Source organism: Lycium ferocissimum, chromosome 5 (genome assembly GCF_029784015.1).
Source record: "Lycium ferocissimum isolate CSIRO_LF1 chromosome 5, AGI_CSIRO_Lferr_CH_V1, whole genome shotgun sequence".
Lineage (NCBI taxonomy): Eukaryota > Viridiplantae > Streptophyta > Magnoliopsida > Solanales > Solanaceae > Lycium > Lycium ferocissimum.
Window position 1 is genome coordinate 68304286 of NC_081346.1, and position 20224 is coordinate 68324509.

At 34.9% G+C, this 20224-nt stretch overlaps 2 protein-coding genes across 2 annotated transcripts; both read right to left on the minus strand.

Moving 5' to 3' along the window:
* Positions 1–2561: 2561 nt before the first annotated feature.
* Positions 2562–6884, minus strand: LOC132057173 (F-box/kelch-repeat protein At3g23880-like). The gene is made up of 2 exons (XM_059449642.1): positions 5476–6884; positions 2562–2902 (listed from the first exon to the last, which is right to left on the minus strand). The coding sequence occupies exon 1, from the start codon at positions 6838–6840 to the stop codon at positions 5500–5502; it is 1341 nt and encodes a 446-aa protein (XP_059305625.1). The 5' UTR covers positions 6841–6884; the 3' UTR covers positions 2562–2902; positions 5476–5499.
* Positions 6885–8649: 1765 nt separating this feature from the next.
* On the minus strand, positions 8650–16287 carry LOC132057174 (eukaryotic translation initiation factor 3 subunit A). The gene is made up of 14 exons (XM_059449643.1): positions 16193–16287; positions 14628–14692; positions 13859–14340; positions 13178–13393; positions 12725–13093; positions 12599–12628; positions 12148–12375; positions 11874–12035; positions 10805–11026; positions 10526–10729; positions 10215–10421; positions 9992–10072; positions 9518–9719; positions 8650–9382 (listed from the first exon to the last, which is right to left on the minus strand). Exons 2-14 carry the CDS (start codon positions 14671–14673, stop codon positions 8949–8951), a joined length of 2883 nt encoding a protein of 960 aa, XP_059305626.1. The 5' UTR covers positions 14674–14692; positions 16193–16287; the 3' UTR covers positions 8650–8948.
* Positions 16288–20224: the final 3937 nt, after the last annotated feature.

A 20224-nucleotide genomic window follows, 5' to 3' on the forward strand; every position in this document is an offset into this window, starting at 1 on the left:
TCATATTTTTTTATTTTTGAAAAAAAAATGGATAATTGGTTAGCCCTTTTACCCTTCTCTCCACACTTTTGTCCGGAATATACTAGAACTCATGAAGTGTAGTTAGCTCACACATCACGTGTTATGCTCTTACCATTAAATCAAAGTTCTTAGGTTTCTTTGAGTGATATATGAGCGTCATTTATGTTTTAGTTACAAGAGTACTTTAAAGTGACATGTTTATAAAAAATAAAAATTAAAAAAAAAAAAAAAACAGAATTCTATAACATTGATGGTCGTGGATCAAGAGAAAGAGAAAAGATAATGAAAATATTGAGAATTGAATCGGCAATTTCTAAAAATTAAGATGAAAATGTATATAAATTAAATAATTATAATTTAGTGATAAGAGTGTATTTGAAAGTATTGTTGAATTTGTATAAATAAGGAGTTTGGATAGTTGGATCTAGAGCACAACTTATGAATTTGCAGGAACATAATAGCTTTTGAATATTAACTTGAGATAGTTATAGTCTATATAATTTCATATACTAAATTTGATTATGCCTATGGGTGGATAAGTTTTTGATAATTTATATGATGTTTAAATTTTTAACTACTAGCTATTTAATGGAAATTATGTTTTTACTTACTTATGCGGTTACCATCAAACTATGAAAGTGCTCTTTCTTTTTCCTAAATTATCATCAAAATATATAGGTGGCAATGCGTATTGCCACAATTGACTAACTATTTAACCATTTTTTCATAATCGGCCTTCTTATCGTATTAAAATAATTTTTAGTATTTAAATCAATTTTTTTAATATTGAAAGATTGAGATTCTTTCCCACCATATACATCTTTGAGGTCTTTAATCAAGTATCGATGTACAAAGTTTGCTTAACCTTTTCTTCATTAGCTCCTGGAACAAAAATCCCACACACAATATATTTTTTGACAGGTTGTAGATTATTTGGGTTGGGCATAACTAGAGAGGAATTTGATCTATTTCAATTTTATCTAATCCTATATCTTAGTCTTGGAGGTCACATCATCTAAATCATAATCTGCAACTCTACAAGTAATAATGTTTAAAATTCATCTTCAATAATTGGAGGGGACCGTTCTTGTTGATTACTGGAACTACTCATTAGAGCCCTACTTTTTTCTCTTATTTTTTTCAAGTAAACCTAAAAAGAATGAGAAGCAAACATTGTGCAAATAAACTGAATTTTTTTTTTTTTAAAAAAAGAGATAATTAAATAATTTTTTAAAATAAAACATTCAAGTGATTTGAAATGACGTTTGGCGCGTGAGTATAAAATAACAGCCACATCATTTAATTTGATGTGTAAAAAAAATCTAAAATGCCATTTCCTTTTATATTTTGTATTCCAGCGGCTATTTCCTTATCTCCTTCCATATATCTTCTTTATTCCTCCATTAAAATACTGCTACCAACTTTCATTCTTTTATCGTTTTTCTTTTGTAGTGGTAACGATTATAGAAAAGTCAAATATAGGGGATAATTAGGATCAGTTATTGTTTGTGAGGGTAACGTTTGTAGAAAAGCCAAATACAAGGAGGTAACTAGGACCAAGTATAATTTAAGGGAATTTGGATAAAATGCATCAAGTTTATGGGGCTTTAGGTATTCTGCCTTAAAGTAAAAGTTAAAACGAGCTTACCAAAACGCAAGAGTAAAAGCAGAAAATAAGATTAACCATGAATAAAATTCAAACATAAACTTGAAAGCTTAAAGATTGCTTTTTCTAACTTCAAACAAGGATAAATAATTTCACAATTGATAATTGAAAGCTTGAAAAGTGAAAATAATGAAAACAAAATTGAAGGATATTTATAGTTGATATTTGCGGAGATAACGGTCAAAAAATCACCTGAACTGTGACTTTTTCGTGAGTTTCACACCCAATCTATCGGATGTTCTTTTTTTCTAGCTGAACTTTCTTCATCTATGTATTAAAACACACCTAGTTGAGCATGGTGATAGTTCAAGTAGAAAATATTTTTCTAGCTGAACTTTCTTCATCTATGTATTAAAACACACCTAGTTGAGCATGGTGATAGTTCAGGTAAAAAATATTGAGGTATGTTTTAATACATGCCTAAACTCGAGGTGTGTTTTAATACCTAGATGGTGATAGTTCATGTAGAAGTGACCTATTATCCTTTGTATGATTTTTTTTTTTTTTCATGTGGTAACCGATACTTGCATTTGTTACGGACTAATTCGTATACGTTGTTCTCACACTATGTATCACGGCTCAATTTTTTGTGCTTCTTTTACATTTCCGATGATTAAGATATCGTTACAACTATAGAAGAAACGATGACTAAGAATAAGTAGCCCATGGTTGATCAACTTCTAGTTCAGATCAATCTCAACCTGATACTACATATGACAGAGATTGAAATGAAGGAGAGAATTGTTCAAAATTTTGTCAAGACAAACTTGACTTCAAGCTACCAACAAAATGTGATACAAAATTAGCAAACGTAGGTAAGTCTTGCTCTATGCACATGGGAATAAAATTAGTACATTGCAGTGAACATTGAGAATCAAGGAAAGTCCATGCTTCATCATTTTGATCCACGCAGTCAACAAGGGATCATATAATACTTGTTCCTAAGACATGCATTGACTTGCTGAAAGTTCAATAGCACATAACAGTTAACAAAGCACATAACAAATAAAAAAGAAGTGTAGATTTTAAAAGCACCACATGCATGGTCTACTTTAACATGTACTAGCAAACATCACTTTTATTAGAAACTGCATGCTTGTTCAAGAGACGAGCTCTGTTCAAAGCATCTCTTGTCCTCTCGAGCCAAATAGTCCAGAAAATGCATAAAGGAGCGGTCCTCCTAAGTGTCTTCGACCTTTTGGAAATCCGGTGACCCTGCCAGCACAATAATAAGCTCTTCACATCTCCAAGGCAAATCCATATCCCAATCACCAGATTGTTTTTGAAGCAGATCATAGCAAAAGAACAGAAGTTATGTTGCCAAAAATCGGGAACTAGTTGATTTAGAGCTGGAAATTTACATAGAAAGCACGCCACTCTCTAGACAGAGCAACTCCAACTCGCAGTGAATTACCAAATACACACCTTTGGACCTCTTTCTCTTCTCCTTCATATTGTTCCACTAGTGCACAATGAGTTACCTTGACCGACACTGCATTTCTCGCTTACTTCCAAATTTAATGGCTCACAAAGGATGCAAATAAAAGTACCATAATATAATTCAACAGACGTCTACCAAACTCTTGACATTGTATCTTACAAGGATTAGCTATTTTCCTAGTTATAGCTAGATCGTCTTAGGTCAATTTTTCAAAGTATCGTGATAGATATTTGATAACATAACAAGAGGAGTTACACTTGAAATGCTTTAAACAAAGATTTTCATCTCTCACATGGATATACATAACCATTGCACCAGATTGTTTTAACTTTAATATTGAAAAAGATAGAACAGAATGTACAGGAATTCTTTTTCTAAAAGTCAATTCATAGTTACTCTACACAGAGTATTTTGCATTACGCACCTCTAATGTATATCTCATTTTTTATTTTGCACCATATCCTTTTATTATATTGTGGTTTCCCCTATATGCCAATTTTTTTTTAGCATAACCACAAAAAATGTTCCTTTTGTGAGGACGAAAGTTGAACTCCATAATTTATATTCTCAAAGTGTCTCACTCACCGTTTGTAATGCTTACCCTCAGCAAAGAGACTACAAGTTAGCAGCCAACATATAAGCCGACTTTATGATTAGAAAGTATTAGTTAGTTGCTTTAGGACTGCAATATCTGTTTGTTTACTTTCCTGTAGTTTCACTTATCAGTTATTTTAGGAGGTAGTTACATGGTTAGCACCATCACTTAAAAATAGGATCATGATCTATTTCAGTTTTTCTCCAGAATGTTTGTGTATCTGTTTTTCTACAGAATTATTAGAACTCTCTGCATAATTTTTCGCTCCGAGTCATCTTCTTCAATTTTTAGTTCTTCATATTCTCCTACTTCCTTTTGTGTTACAAAGTAGACCTTCTCTTCATTGTGTTATGCTGCCATTTGTTTATTACTCCCACTATTCCAATTTATGTAACACTCTTTCCTTTTTGGTCAGTCTCAGAAAGAATGACACCATTCTATATTTAGTAATAATTTAACTTTAACCTTCCTATATTACCCCTTCCTTTCATTCTTAAACTCCGTGCCCAGTCAAACACCTTCACATAAACTGGGACGGAGTAAAAACTATCAGAAAGAGTACCCAAGTTATCGTTTTCATTGATCGGTTAGAGCATAGCGTGAGAAGCCTCATGTTTCACATGATAATGTATAAAGAAAGGATATGGAACTCTAATGTGGTGTCAACTTTTCTTTTTCTTGATGAAACAAGGATTAGCATCACATGGAACTTTTCAAATAAGTTCACATAAACCAAAAGCAAAGAGCATCAAGGAGCACCTCCATTATAAAACCTTGTGCTAGACTACTGGGGGACAAGAAAATAGCACAGCAACATGACATGTTAATACCTCAGCAGTTCCTGTGTCTGTTAAGGTTGTTCTGATATTTTCCAAAGCGCCTCCGGCTGAGGAGCAAAATTCAAATCAATATGCGGTCGCCCAAAAGAGCTTGATGGATTAAAACGCTCACAATGAACTTACAATCATTGACAGTCAATATGCTTCTCTTTATGCAGTTTTAATTCTCCTCCTACTATATGCCTGGAGCTTTTCATCCCTGTCCCCGAATTTCTTTACCGTCCTTAATTTCTATATTGTCTCAGAAACTTTCAGTGCCCTTCCTATACTTGAGACTTTTCATAGTAATAGTTGTATTATCTGTTGATAACTACTAATATTAGTCCACTACTACTGGTATTCGGAATAAAGTTTGAGCCTTAAGTTTCAACAAATGAAAATAATACCATGTATAGAGACATGCTTTGCCTTCAGCGTACACTCAAAGATAGCAACTTTCAGACCAAGTGAAGGTGCACAGGCCTAACCACCTTAACGCCTTCAGTAAAGTGCTACTAAGCGAGGCGAAGCGCATAGCCTGGGCTCCACTGAGCTTCAGCGCTTAAGTGCGCTTTAAGCAAGCCTTTAACAACACTGTGTACCATTGCTTATGTGAAAGTTACTGCCAAACTAAAGACGATTCAACCTTTGATTGACCAAATAAGTGAAAAACTGAGAAGATAGCCCTAAAGAAAATATACGATTAGCTTTAGCAGCACGGGAAGAACCAAAACTGTAGCAGAAGAAATTAAGACATTATCTATTAGCAGAATTGAAAAAGTTATTTCATGAAACAAAAAGGAAAATGGACAAAAGAGCCAAGCAGATATGGTTCAAAGGTATCCATAGTATGCAATATCTTGCGATATATCTGAAAGAAGAAAACAGAATGTAACAGCACTTTGAGAGAATGTATAGTATAGAGAACTCTTACTAGTTAGCAATTTCACGATTGTCTTCAACGAGCTTTTTGAGTACTCGTTGTTGCAACTTGCATCCTTGGTTCCTTCTGGCAAAAGGGCCAAACTAGGCTTTCAATATAGATGGCTGCGTCAGAAAAGGCTTCACAGTTGGTAACCTCTGCATATCTGATAGAGTCGTCCTTTGGATTGTAAATCATGATAGTTGCTCCAAACTCACACAAAACTTCACCTTTATTTGACATGCAAAAGGGTGGACAAAACAGATACCCCAAATACCCCGCAGGATGATCCTTAGGACGATTGATGGTAAATATCTTTGTCCAAGATTCTTTAACCCCATAAGTCTTCATAACCCATATATCCACATCAGCTTGAGTTCCCCGATTATCACAAAACAGACAAAGATCACTTCCTAACGCTCCCGGACACGGGGTAAAATCAAAATCTCCATCTCCATATGAGGGTTTCTCCACCTTTCCCAGCTTCCCATCAGCCAGATCAAAACAAATAATATCCCAACCATTATAAGAACGAAGTCTATGAGAGGTATTATTAGCCCAATGAAGCCTCCCATTCACAAACACACCACACTTATCGATTTGCACCCCAATGTGAAAATCGTGGATAATTCTTGTAGAATCACTCTTTAGACTACATGTTTTCAACTCAACATGACGTGAATTGTCAGAACCTAAAATCCTGGAAATACCCACTACCTTATAATCATTGTGAAGCTCATCATATCCAAAACCATGCATGGCATAGTGACGACCACTAAATGTAGTTCCAGAGTCAGACAATTTCTTGAACTTCCTAAGCGACGGATTCCAGAGAAACCAACCTTCTTTATCAATGGCTAGACAAATCAACCCATTGACAGAACCAACTATCTCTACCTTTCTACCTTCCAAGGTAGGGGTAAGGTCTGCGTCCACTCTATCCTCCCCAGACCCCATTACACTGGTGGGTATGCTGTTGTTGACAGAACCAACAATTTCTACAGGTTTATGGGGGGGTTTCATAGGATAATCTAAGTCAAATGATCTAGTAACAGAGTCATAAAGTAAAGATTTAAGGGAACAATCCTTAAGATTGAACTCAGGTTCAACCAATCTAAACATAATCCTGTGGTGGTTGTAATCATTGTTGTTATTAGCAGATATACTGAGATGTGTCTTGATAAATTCAGGGCTAGAGATTAAAGAAAGCCAAGATTTTGAAACACACCTGAATTGCAAGAGAGATTTCACTGGAATCTTTAAGAGGATTTCCATGATGAGCTCTACTGGCAGAACAGGGATTTTAAAGCTTGAATCTTGCATTGAAGTGGCAGAAAATTGAGCACCCTTAGTGGGTTTGCTCTGCTTTGGCTTCATCTCCCTCAGATTTTGGAGCTGGAGAAGACTTCACACACGAAAATTGAGCACCCTTAGTGGATCGTTTGCTCCGGATTAAATTTGGGATAAAATTTATATTCTACTTGATTGATTAAATAAATTTACACTATCAATTAAACATGGTGTAAAATTTACTATCAAAACTTGGAATTATTTTAACTCACCTCTTAGATGGAAAATTAGTCTCAGAATTATAATCGGATTATAATTTCGGCATAATTTAATTCACGAACCAAACGACCCCGGACCATCTCCAATACCATACTTTTACCTCTCTACTTCAAAAGTCATGGTATCCCCAAAATTTGAGTTAATGGTCAAACACTCACCTGCACTGTTATTTTTCACTAAGGTGGAGGGGAAGAAAATGTTAGTGGTGGAAGAAGAAGTGGAGGTAAGGAGTAAAATGGGTTAGGCTGTTAAGGTGGCATGTCATGTATCATCCACCTCATCAAAATATCAATGACATGTGAGATTGGATGTCCACTTAGAACATACTTAACGGAAAAGGGATATATTTGAACCATATAGGTAACGTCGGGGGTATTTTTGAACCGATACTTTAACGGAAGATAAATTTGATCCTTTTCGCATAATAGAGGGGCAAATTTGACCCTTTTCCCTAGATAAAATAATACTTAAAGAAAGAGCTTTTTCTTGTTTAGTTTTTTATTTCAAAGTCATGTTGAATTCAAGTAGGTGTAAAACGAAGAAAATCTATGTCGTGCCTAATTCTATCTCTAAAATGACCAAAGAAAAAATTCTACTCCCTACTTCCCAATTTATATGAGAGCTTACCTATTTGGAAGTCAAACTGTTTTTCTTCTATTAGAATTTTTTTCAACTCTTTTTATATATGTGAATTACTAATTATGCAAACTTATAGCACTTTTGATGTATCAAATATGTAAATTTTATTATAAATTTTTTGAATAATTTATATTTGAAATTGAGCCAAAGTAAGAATTGTTTGACTCCCTAAATAGGTCAACTCTCGTTATAAAATGAGACACGGGGAGTAATTAAAACAACTAAGAGCCCATGCTTTTTTCAAGTGCTTTGTTATCAAAAACCTGTTTGATTATACGTTATGTCAATTTTTCGTTTCAAACTTAGAGAAAAAAAAAAGTCAATTTTCAAGGGTAAAAAGAAAGGAAGGAGAACCTCACTGGACTTTAAGAAAAAATCAAAATATCTCTCAAAAGACATCAATTTTTTTTCAAGTGAAATGCATATTCAAACTCAACTTCAACTTATATATATCTTTCCTCAAGGTAACAAAAAAAACCACTACTCCTTTTATCCCAATTTATACGCACATTTCGCTTTTTAAGAGTCAAATAAATTTTTCTTTAAACGTAATGTAAATTTATTTGGAAAAATCTAAAGATTTTATGTTAAAAAAAACAGTCTAAATTAATTAGTCTGAATCTCACAAAGAGAAAAGTGTCTGATAAATTGACAGAGAAAATCTCTTTTTTCAAAATATCACTCTACTCATGTCCAAACAACACCTAAAATGCCCTTTTAAAAGTCTCTGCGTACGGAAATATTTGAAGGAACTTAACAAAAGAAGACTGATGAAGAAATGTCAAATATTAATACGTTACAAGAATTCAATGCGATTTTTGCTCTTGAATTAGTCCGCCGTACATTTTCTCACCTAATAAAAGAACCATATGGTTCTAGAACATTTGGTCCAAAAGTGACAACTCCTAGGAATGTATTATTTCCCCTATTGCAAAGAATTATTGGAAAGAAATATATGAAAGGGTAGAAAAAACATGATAAACAATAGGAAATAATATAGGCATTGTCTTATACTTTAGGAAAAAGAAAGTTGAACATAACAGCAACAGTAGTTACTTGATACGACAAAAAGTTTTTCAAGATCGAATCGCCTGTCAAAAACTTCAAGCCTCTCCATACAGGTCTAGGAAATGTCCCAAGAAATGCTACTCTCTAGAGCTCATAATACCACATAATCAATCTCTGATACACATTAAGGTAAAATGCAACAAATTGAATTTCTTGAACCAAAATGCCGAGGATGCAAGACTGCACGACTCATAAGTTACTAACCCCATTCACCGCCTAGAACCCGACCAACTGGTCCTCGATCCACTACCAAATGATGTGGGCTTTCGTTCATCGCGCCATGATGGTCGATCATCTGGCTTGCTGCCACTGCCACCCCACCTGTCAGTTTCAGGAGGTGGGGCCACCGGGGCCGCAGCATCCACTTTCCCTCGCAAGTGCCTAGGAACATATCTCCCAGCAGCAGGTGCAGCAGCTGCTGCTGCAGGGACGGGAGCAGTTCCTCCAAGTTCAGTCGGACGACCCCCCAAGGTTGGAGGCTCAGCAGTAGACTTTGCCAGCCCAGCTATGGGCCTACGCAAGATCTCTTCTTTCTCCCGTCTTTCTTTCTCTTCAAGTTCTAGCATTCGCTTCCTCTGCTTTTCAGCAATCTCATCTAACTTGGCTTGCCTCTCAGCTTCCTCTTTCTTCCGTCTCTCTGCCTCTGCAATATTTTCAGAAAGTTGCCATAGGATGCTAAATTAAATTCGAGTAGCTACTGAAACCTCAAATGGATGGAGGAAGAAAGGAGGGGGAACAGTGGGGAGAAAAGAACTTAAAAAGGATAATTTGTAAGTACCTTCACGCTTGCGGGCTTCCTCCTCTTCCTGCAACCTCTTTTGACGCTCCTCCTCAGATCGCAGAAAGAATATCATTTTCCTCCTAGCTTCCCTCTCCTGCTTCCTTTGTTGAATTATCTGGCTGATCCTTTCCTGTCTCTCCCGTTTCAATCTATTGAATTCAGCTTCCCGGCTACTAACAACTCTTTCTTCCAAAATTCTCTGCACAATTAGGAATATCTATCAGCTGATCTATGCATTAGCATGAATCAATGCAGATTATGTCAATAACCTATTTTGTCAGAGACCAAGATCAATATGTCTATTACCTATTTTGTCAGAGACCAAGATCAATCTTCAGCAAGCCGATGGCTGCTCAGATTTCAACTAGTGGGAAAGTAACATTCATATGTATTTCCTACGGTAAGCCTACATTCCTGAAAACTAAAGGATATCCTGGATGCAATTGTGTTATTTATCGCTAGCAAAGTTACCTTGTTCTCCAACATGCGTCCCAGTCTCTTTTTCTCTTCCAAGTCTCCAGCATGTCGTTGCCTGCTCAGTTCAACCTCTTGCTGAAAACGTATGTCAAAATGCAAATTCATCAGCAATATTCGACCATATAAAGTTATAATGTATCAATCTTCCATTTCTTAAGATGTGAAAGAACTTGTTATTGTGGTTGGTCAAAAAGCATAATGTATCTTTAATGCAAACCTGCTGCTCACGCTCATGAAGAGCTGCCTCTTCAGCTAAACGCTGTTTATATGCAGCTTCAATAAGAGGTGCAGCTTCTTCTCTTTTAGCTCTTTCCAGATGATCCATAGTTTTGGCAAACTTCTGCAACTTTTTCTCCCTTTCTTGCCTCTCCCTCAGTTGCTCATTCAGAGCCAATTCCATGATCACCTGTTTAGTCATCTTTTCCTGAAATCAAATTAAAGCCCGGTAAGAATTTTTTTAATAAGGAAAGCCAGATAAGATTTTTCCACTTGAAGGTTTGGGAATAGGACTGCAAATTATATACTTACTCCCTCCAGGACTGGCTTCTTCTTCCTCTTGCTGCGCTTTTCAGCTTCTTGCAGCATAGCCTGGGCCTCTTCAAGTTCTCGGTCCTCAATTTCCTTCAGAATTCGCTGATTCCTTCTTTGCTCATACTCAGCAGCAATGCGCTTTTGCTCAGCATCTTCAGTCAACTTTTGAAGCTCTCGCCTCTTTGACTCTTCCACTCGTTCCTGAAAGACATAGTCATAAAAGTTCAGACACGAGAACAACAGTAACGAGCAATTCACAACGCAAGTAGTTCAAACCATTTCCAAGAGTAAACGCTCTTGTTCCTCTTTGCGTTTCTCAATAATGGACTTCCGTGCAAGAAGTCTCCTGTGCTCCTTCTCCACTATCTCTGCTAAATTAGACAGGGCATCCCCGAGCTTGGCAGCCTTCTTTGCTGGGGGATAGATCATCATCCTCGCCTTGCTAAGGGATTCAGCAAAAAGAGACAGATGATCCCGGAGTCCTTCAGCCTCAATACTCTGGAATAAAAATAAAAAAATTGAGAAGGTAAGATATAAGCAAACGATGAATGATAGACTAGCCTACACGGCTTAATGGGGGGAATCAAAATAGTTCAAAGTGTCTAAGAGAAACATTTACAAACTCTCCTGCATCAGTTCATCAACATATTATATCACAGAGGTACAAGGCTGAACTTACAAATCCATAATCTGCCAAAAATAGCGACGCACTAAAACTCTTATATCTCATAAACTAAACACAGCTCTTCAGAATTCACAAGCTCCTTGAGCCAGATCCATTCTAGTGACTAAACGAAAAAATTATTATGCTGCCAACAACACTCCCTTAGATAGCCCACAATTTTTTTTTTTTTTGATGACATGGGAACCCGCAGCCGCTACCCTTTGGGTGCGCACAGGGTAAACCCAGCTCCTGTGCAATAGCTCGCAAACCACACAGGAGAGGTAACCCGCACTAGGCAAGCCCCGTGCGACGAGCTCGACCCAGAAGGCAAATCCCCTGCTGTCGTTGGCAGGGGGTTTCGAACCTGAGACCTCCATTATGAAAGCCCAAACCAACTGAGCCACCGTTGCGGGTGGATAGCCCACAATTTTACTGTGCAAAACACTAAAATTAGATAACAGAAAGACACACAAAGCTAGATTTCATAAGCGATCTATGCACATAGTTTTACTTAATCAATGAAGGAAAGAACAATGTGGTCCGCATAGATAATTGATAGGGCTGACAAAATCTCACTGACCAACTGACGAAGACACAGGAAAGGATCATCTAGGTGTGCCCAACCCACAAACAAACCGAAAGGGTAGGCAAGAGATTCAATTCCAAGCGACAGAACTATACCTGTTTACCAAAGAAGACAGCACCCTTCATGTGATCAACTTTGATGGCTAGAAAATTACGTCTAACCGCATCAACGGATATCTTCTCAATAACAGTGAAGTCAAAGAATGGGATCATCTTAGATATGTTATCAATCTGGATTGTCTGATACACTTGAGAAACCTGCAACAAGAAAAGGAACAAATTGCAGCATTCCAAGTTAAAATGAAGACAGAATTGAAAGATGGGACTTCCACCTAACTTTATCAAAAAGTACAAAACACAGTGTGCATACCTGTTGGAGCAACCTTAGAGTAGCAAGCTTTTCCAAGGCAGGAACATACTGAGACAGTTGTACTTCAGGAACCGAGGAAACTGAAGCCAGCTTACCGCCAAGCTTTGATATTTTGGTCAATACGGGCTGCACCTTCAGTGCCAGATCCAAAGGAAGAAACTCATTTTCTAACAGATGATAAAGATCTTTCACTTCTTGGGTGACACACGACATCACACCTTTGGACACCTACAGAAGGAGAAACAATTAAGAAAAGGCAAAAGGAACCGGCACACAATTAAAAAATCAACTGAAACATTTACAAAAACAGCATGATGTGCTCATCTGTGCCTCAAGAATTTAATGGGTTCATTGAAATGAAAAGAGACAAAAGGAACTTAAACTATAAAATGGAAAAATATTGAAGGACTATACGCTAAATTCAAAACAAAACATAAATAAAATTACTCACCAACTCTGAGAGAAGTGATGATCGAGAAAGCTGCAAAGGAGAAACAGCAAGGGAACTGAAGCTGATCAGCCAAAGAAAGACATAAATAAACAAAGAACTAAATAACATAATAAAAAATGAAATTACCACTACTCTGTTTTCGGCTTTGGGTTCAACTTCAAAACCAATTAGATTGGCCACCCTCAAACTCCTCTCCTTCTCATTTTCAAGCTCAAGATGAGATGCACCATATGACTGATCATAAGGAGGCACTGAAAGTGCAGCTAGGACAACAGACGATGCTATTAGCTGCAAATCCTTCTGGCTTAAATTTTTATTAAAACCCTTCTGAAGAGAGAAAAGCTTGAGCCATGCATAAGCATGATAAAGATGATTTGACGACATCCAAAATATCTCAGTAAGCTTCCCATAGTAAACAACCATCAATGACGCCTTGGGGGTTTTCTTAACCATGCACATCAAACCATATATGTCTTCAATGGAACGAAAAGCTTCCTGTGTCAAAGAAAATTAAAACATGTAAAGTTCACTCTCTTAGGACAAAATGATATGCTTACAATCTATCAGAAAAGTAATAACCTGCCAAAGACCCAGTTCAGTAGCAACTTTCAGCTGTTCAAATCTAGTGTCTAGATACAATTGCAGGCTCTCTGGAGCAGACAGATCAGGCCGGTCCCTCTGATCTCTGTACTTGTTGAGATTTGCCAAATGATTGCGGATGATTTCACAAAGACGGCGAAATTCTGTTGTACGTTTGTACTGCTTACAGAACTGAAAGGCTCGGTGTGCTGTCATCTGAACAAATCAGGTTTGAAGCTTAATTAACCTCATTTCCTTCAGTAAAAAAATTATATGCCAGCTAAAGATGGAAAGAGTACAGAACTTCCTATGAACCATGAAGAAATCTTAAATAGCATACAGGACAAATCAGGTTCTAACGCTCAAAAAAAAAAAAGGATGACATATAAAACTTTTATATCAAACAGAATAAACTTGTTCTGACAAAACGATACCCAGCAAACTGAGAAAGATGCCCACGGAGTTTGTGAATAAAAAGTAGAAAGGGACTGATTTCTGATTTACTAAAAGCACAATCACTTTCCAGGCAAGCTAATAGAAAAAGAAAAAAGGGCAAACAACCTGATTACTCACAGTCTAAACAAGTCCTGAAAAGTCAGGATACTGAAACATCTCGCCGCAGAGCATAAAAGCACTATAATTATTCAACCATTAATGAAAAGAAAGGTCAAGCAAACTTACTGCATACAGAGCCTCCAATCTTGAGTTGTTACGCAAGATCTCCAGAACAGTTCTATATGTCTCCCACAAGAACTTAAACCAGGGAGTGACAAGCTCGCGATCAGATCTATCTTTTCCTTTCTCCCCACTAACATAACTCAACATAAGATCTTCGGGCCTTTTATCAGCTTCCAAGTCTTCCACATCCAGAGCTTCCTCCAAAGCCTGTGCCTGATTGCGAGCCAGTTCAGCTCGCTCAGTAGCTAAGTGCATGAAATGCTTTATTACCTCCTCTAAGGAGTTAATGTTCACTTGTTGACAGACTATACGATATTGAATCAGGCCATCCTTGGCGAACCGCCCCCTTCTCATGTCAACACATAGCTCAACATACTTGAACATTATCCTTTCAAGAGTTTTTTGCCATGCTCTATACCTCCTTGAAGTAATAAGATCATGAAGTGCTTGCAGGGCTTCTTGCTTTTGTCCAACAGTAATCAACTCTGCATTAAAACATTAAACTTGTCAACATCCCAAGATTTTCTCAATTTTGCTATAAAAACACCTGAAATTTACAAAATTGCACTTTCCCATAATATCAAAAATCATCTAGACCACCCTCGCCCTGTGACCATACAACCCCCTCCTAGAACCACAGACCCGTCACTTGAGATATAAGTCTGCAAGTGTACAGAACCCATAATACTAGGGCACATCTCAAAGTAAAGCTTTGAGAATTTTTCTGTAAAAGATATCTACTAAATCAGATGCAGATAATAACTCCACTAACCTTCAGCACGCTTCAAAGCATTCTCAGGTTTGGCAAAAGTCGCCATGATTTCGAGGATCTTTCACCTGCAAATGAATAACTGGATGAGCCAAAGCAGAGAAGTTCATCAACATGCAATAACACAAATGTTTAAATCTCCATACTCGTCGTAGCACATCCAGGTTCGTAAAGATAAAAACTTTAGCTTCCTTGTCCAAACACCCCCCACACCCCCAGGACCCACAAAAAATAAAAACCAGATAGCAGATTTTCTTATAACCGAGAAATCTCTAAAAGCCAGTGGCACACGGTCCGAAACTAGGTGAGTAATGGGCCCGCCCTCTACCCTTTGCTTCTCCGCTTACAAACCAAGTCTTTTTCCGTAGCTGGGTTCAAATCTGTGAATGTACTAGACCAGACCAAAGCCTGAGAGGTTTCTTTATCATATTTTTTTCTTTTGGATAACGAAAAATATTCAGGTTTTTATAATCTTTTTCCATGGGCACAAATCTAAAATAACCATCAATCAATTAAATCAAACTAAGCTCTATCCCAAACTAGTTGGGTCAGACAAATTAATCCTCTGTACCCACTCCACTCTAATTAGCCAATTTTTTTTTCCTTTTTTCCCTTATTCTCGCCCATCCTTTCCAATAAAAGTCGCAAATCACAGCATGTAGGAACGGCATACACTCTATTTCAATCTCAACTATATAACTACTCATAAAACTGAGAAAAAATCAATTTTTTTATAATCTTTTTCCATGGGCACAAATCTAAAATAACCATCAATCAATTAAATCAAACTAAGCCCTATCCCAAACTACTTCGGTCAGACAAACTAATCCTCTATATCCACTCCGCTCTAATTAGCCAATTTTTTTTATTCACAAAACTAATAAAGTTTCAGTTTTTATTCACCCCAAGAACCAAAAAAAAAAAGACCCCAAATTATAAATCGGAGATTCAAGAACATAACGCATCTATAAATCCAAATGGGCATTCACACACACACACACACACACACATATATATATATATAAATCTACTCATATCGGATTAAAACTGTACTAAAAGTTTCAAAATTTTAACAATAAGTTGGTTATGTGATAATTACCATAAAACCCATTTCACCTTCTCGTTTATCCCCTTATAATAGTCACTCACCCATTTTTTCTAATATATATACCAACAGGGAAATCTAAAATAACATACAAATACCAAAATTACACAGAAAGAAACAAATAAGAACAATAAAAATCGCAAATCACAGCATGTAAAAACAGCATAGACTCTGTTTCAAGATTCTACTATGTAACTACTCACAAAACTGATACAACAACAAATAAAACTGATAAAGTTTCATTTTTTATTCATCCTAGTAGAAAAAAAAAAGACCCCAAATTATAAATCACAAGATTCAAGAACATAACACATCTATAAATCCAAATGGGGACATTCACATATATATCCAAATCTACTTATATCAGATTAAAAACTATACTAAAATTCCAATATTTTTTTACAAAAAATGGCAAAAGTAACAATATTTTTTCAACAAAAAGATGGTTTAATGTGATAATTACCAGTGGATTTAGGATGCTTTTGTGGGTGCCTCTTTTGTTTGCCCTAAAAACCTAGAAAAAGAGGCAATGAGCTAAGTGGAAGCAAATATTATGTGCTACCAGGGTACACTCCAATTGGTCCTTTATTTTTATTCAAAACACTACTTTGACCCCCTATACTTTTTGGGTAACGTTATTTTTGGCCTGTAATTTGTGCAAGTCTTTGTTTCTTAAATTTTAATAGCACTAACTTAAATTAAAAAACATCTTAAGATGGTAAGAATTAGCGCCCGTTTCGATGGGGCCCACAATTAATGGCTAGCTTTTAGCTTATTTTTGTTATTTTAGCTTAAAAATAAATGTTTAAAAATATTTTTTTATTTTACTCAAATACTATTAAAATGCTTGTCCATAATTTATGGGTAGCTTTTAGCTTATTTTTGTTACTTAAAAATGAATATGTTAAAATATTTTTTTATTTTACCCGAATACTATAAAAGTGCTTAAAAGTTATTTTAGCTGAAAAGCACCTGATATAAGTCAATCCAAACAGACTCTTAGAAAACCAATATAACAATACTATAATTAAGTTATATATGGATAAAGCATTCCAAATACCAAAATTGTCCTTGTGGATCTCCTCAAACCATATATTTAAGCCAAATATATATTTAAGTTATATGCTATATATTCAATTTTTAATATGATGATTACAATCTCTGTATAACTTGTTTCTGGACCAAACGACCGTAGCGTTTTACGCATTAAGATTATCTTCGAATAAAAGCAATAAGGTTTCTCGTATGAAAAATGTATACAATAAAAATCATATTCGTCTTACGTAATATTAAATACATAATATAAATAGTAATTAAGCATGAAATGTGTACGTACTTGTTGAAGTTGGAAAACACCTAGGAACAAAAAAAAAATTCCTCACGTTTTTCCCAGTGCCAGACTCAAACTTGGATCTGCAAAGTTTTTCACAAAGTATTATTCTTGATAGGAAGATTATATACATACTAATTTGTCCTTTTCCGAGATGAATTAGGTTAGCCAAACTATATTTTTTCCACCAAGTAATGACTTATAATTAAAATCCTAATTTAACTGGGTCTACAAATTTTCCACCAAGTAATAATTTATAATTAAAATCCTAATTCAACCGGGATTACAGAGTTGATATATAAGGCTTCTTATTATGGTGAGTATTTCTTTCGATCTAAATTATTCTTATCATAATAAATAAATTACGGATTATTTCCCTAAAAATTTGTTATTACGCTCCTAATTTTAAATTTTAAATTCAGCATCACACATGTATTTAACTTCTCATATTAAGATTACATACACCCTCGATGTCAAGCTTTTGGGAAGCCAAGTTATTATTTAAGAGAAAAAAAAAACTTATTTTATATAGTTGAGGTGTTTGTACAAGCTTTTAAAAAGACTAAAAACAACGTTTTTAAATAGTAGTAGAAGTTGTTTTTCAGCAACTTTAAAAGATAATTTGTTTCCAAAAACACTTTTGGAACCTTGACCAATCATAAATCGCTACTCTAATATTGGCAAAATTGATTTTCAAATTGATTAGCCAAACAAAAATCTTTTTTTCAAACTACTTTTTCAAAAATACTATTGACGAAAAACACTTTCCAAAATAAGCAAAATTTGAAATCTTGGACAAACAAATTATAAATATAATACAGTAGATTTTTTTCAATTTCCAACCAAGGTCTTTTTCTTTTCTTTTTTTGATTTTCAACCTGGTGTCCGGTACCCATATTGGAGCCCGACTATATCCAAATTCGTACTGGGTAGGGCCCATTTCTGGGGGAAGCGCTCCCTACCAAGATTTTTCCATACCCAGGGCTCGAACGTGAGGCACTCACAAAAAGTTAAAGAAAAAGAAAATGCATCAAATCCACCACACATCGTTTGGTGGTCAACCATGGTCTTACCATACGTATATAATAAAAGCTTGTGGGGTTTTATAAAAGCCAACAATAGCTTACACTGTATTTGAAATTTTTTTCAAACAGATAAAAGAACGTCAATCAATATATTTTACTTTTCTCATATTGCTAGGAAATTTTATAAAACTCCAAATAAAATAAAAAGGTTTAAGCTTATCAGTGTAAAGAGAAAAGCATAAAAGGATCACTCTTATTTGGTATATTTTGAAAATAGAAAGTTCTAGTTAAATTTAGTTGATTAACATTCGTATAGTTTTCACTTTCATTATTTTATGCTTTTTCCCACAAATGCTCGAAGGGAGATATACATGGCATGCTAAACAGGGGAAGTAGGTGTAACATTTTAAATTAGAGGTACTTGTCTTTGATTTTGTTAATAAATAAAGAAAATACATAGCTACTATTTTCCAAAAAAATATATAAATTAATATCCTTTGTAAATATTGACGACGAAATATCAAATATCAAATATCAAATCAGTATACAGGCGCCTAATCATTTTGTTTAAATTTATTATATTGCTACGGAAAGATTGTAGTATTTGGATACATATGGCAACTAATTAACCTTTAAAAGTTCAAATAAAAAACTATAGTGTTGCTTCAGCCTTCATTAGACAATGCTTAGATTATTAGAATGCTTTGTAATGGTGACTAAGTTAATTGGGTAGAACTTAGTTCCCATACCAAAAACTATGGCATCCTTAATTTTCTTTGCCTTTTGGAAGGTAAATTGATTTCTTTAGATTATAGCAATTTACAGATACAATCCTTTTCTTCGATATTGATGCATTGCCTCCAAAACTTTATGTTTATAACAAAACAACATTAACTTGATGGAAGACATGTACAAAGTGAAAACATACACGAACATCTCTCGTATTATATATAACATAACATCTAAATAAATTTTTAATTAAACAAAATATCATTTACATACCTTTTGAAGATAGAAAACACCCACGACAATCAAACTTCTTCCTCCCACGATCTTTTAATTTGTTGTGTGATTCTAGTAATCACAGACTCAAACTTATGTGTGTGGGAAGTATATTTATAAGGACTCTTTTTTCTTGTTGGGAAGATCCAAATATATACTAATTGTTTCTTACTTTCCTAGCGAACTAGGTTAATACTTATTTAACTTCTCATCTTAAAATTATAGAAATCAATTAACTATAGTAAATTGCTCACAATTTAATTAATTGATGAAATTTGTTTAGACTTTCACTTAATTTATTTCATGTGATAGACACAAGAACCCTTAGAGTTGAAATTATGAAAACTTATAAGCTTTCTAAAGGGGTATCGTCGATCTTTAATCGAGACATAAATTCTATCAATAAATTATCAATTCACATAATATATATTGCCATCATTCAATTTATTAGGTTTGTTGATCCCTAATGAACTCACCCATTAGTAAATAAAAAAAAATTATATTTTCATAATAATTCTATCCAATATAAGCACATTTAATGAACTAAAAAATTTGTTTCTATAGTCAGCACAAAAACACTTACCTTTATTTAGTCATGTTCAATATATTCATAATGTACCACCACAAGAGATCATAATTAGATCATTTCTACAATAAATTATACTTAATTTTGCAATACAATCATGCTGATGTTGTGTCCAACTTTTACCTTAAGTTGTAAACTTAAACTTTATAACTTATAACAATTGATAAGCTAAACCCTATAAACCAAATTATTTTACTATATAAGTGAAGGGACACAAAGATATTAATGATTCAGTTAACGGAAATCTTTATTAAATTGAATAATATAATTGTTTCATAACAATTATAACTAAACCATGGTCAATAATATATATCTCAACACAACTAAGCACCAACCTTGCACGATAGATGCTTTTATCGCAATTGGATAGTAATTCATTGATAGAACTTTATTTTATGTCCATTTTAAAGATACAAATTAGATTAATAACCAACTCTAGTTTTTTAATTTATGAAATATAAATAAAAACCCTTATGTGCAAGTGTAATCAGACGCTTGTTAAAGTGAGTAAAAGGCAAAAACTTATTAGCGCAAATGACTTGCTTGCATAAC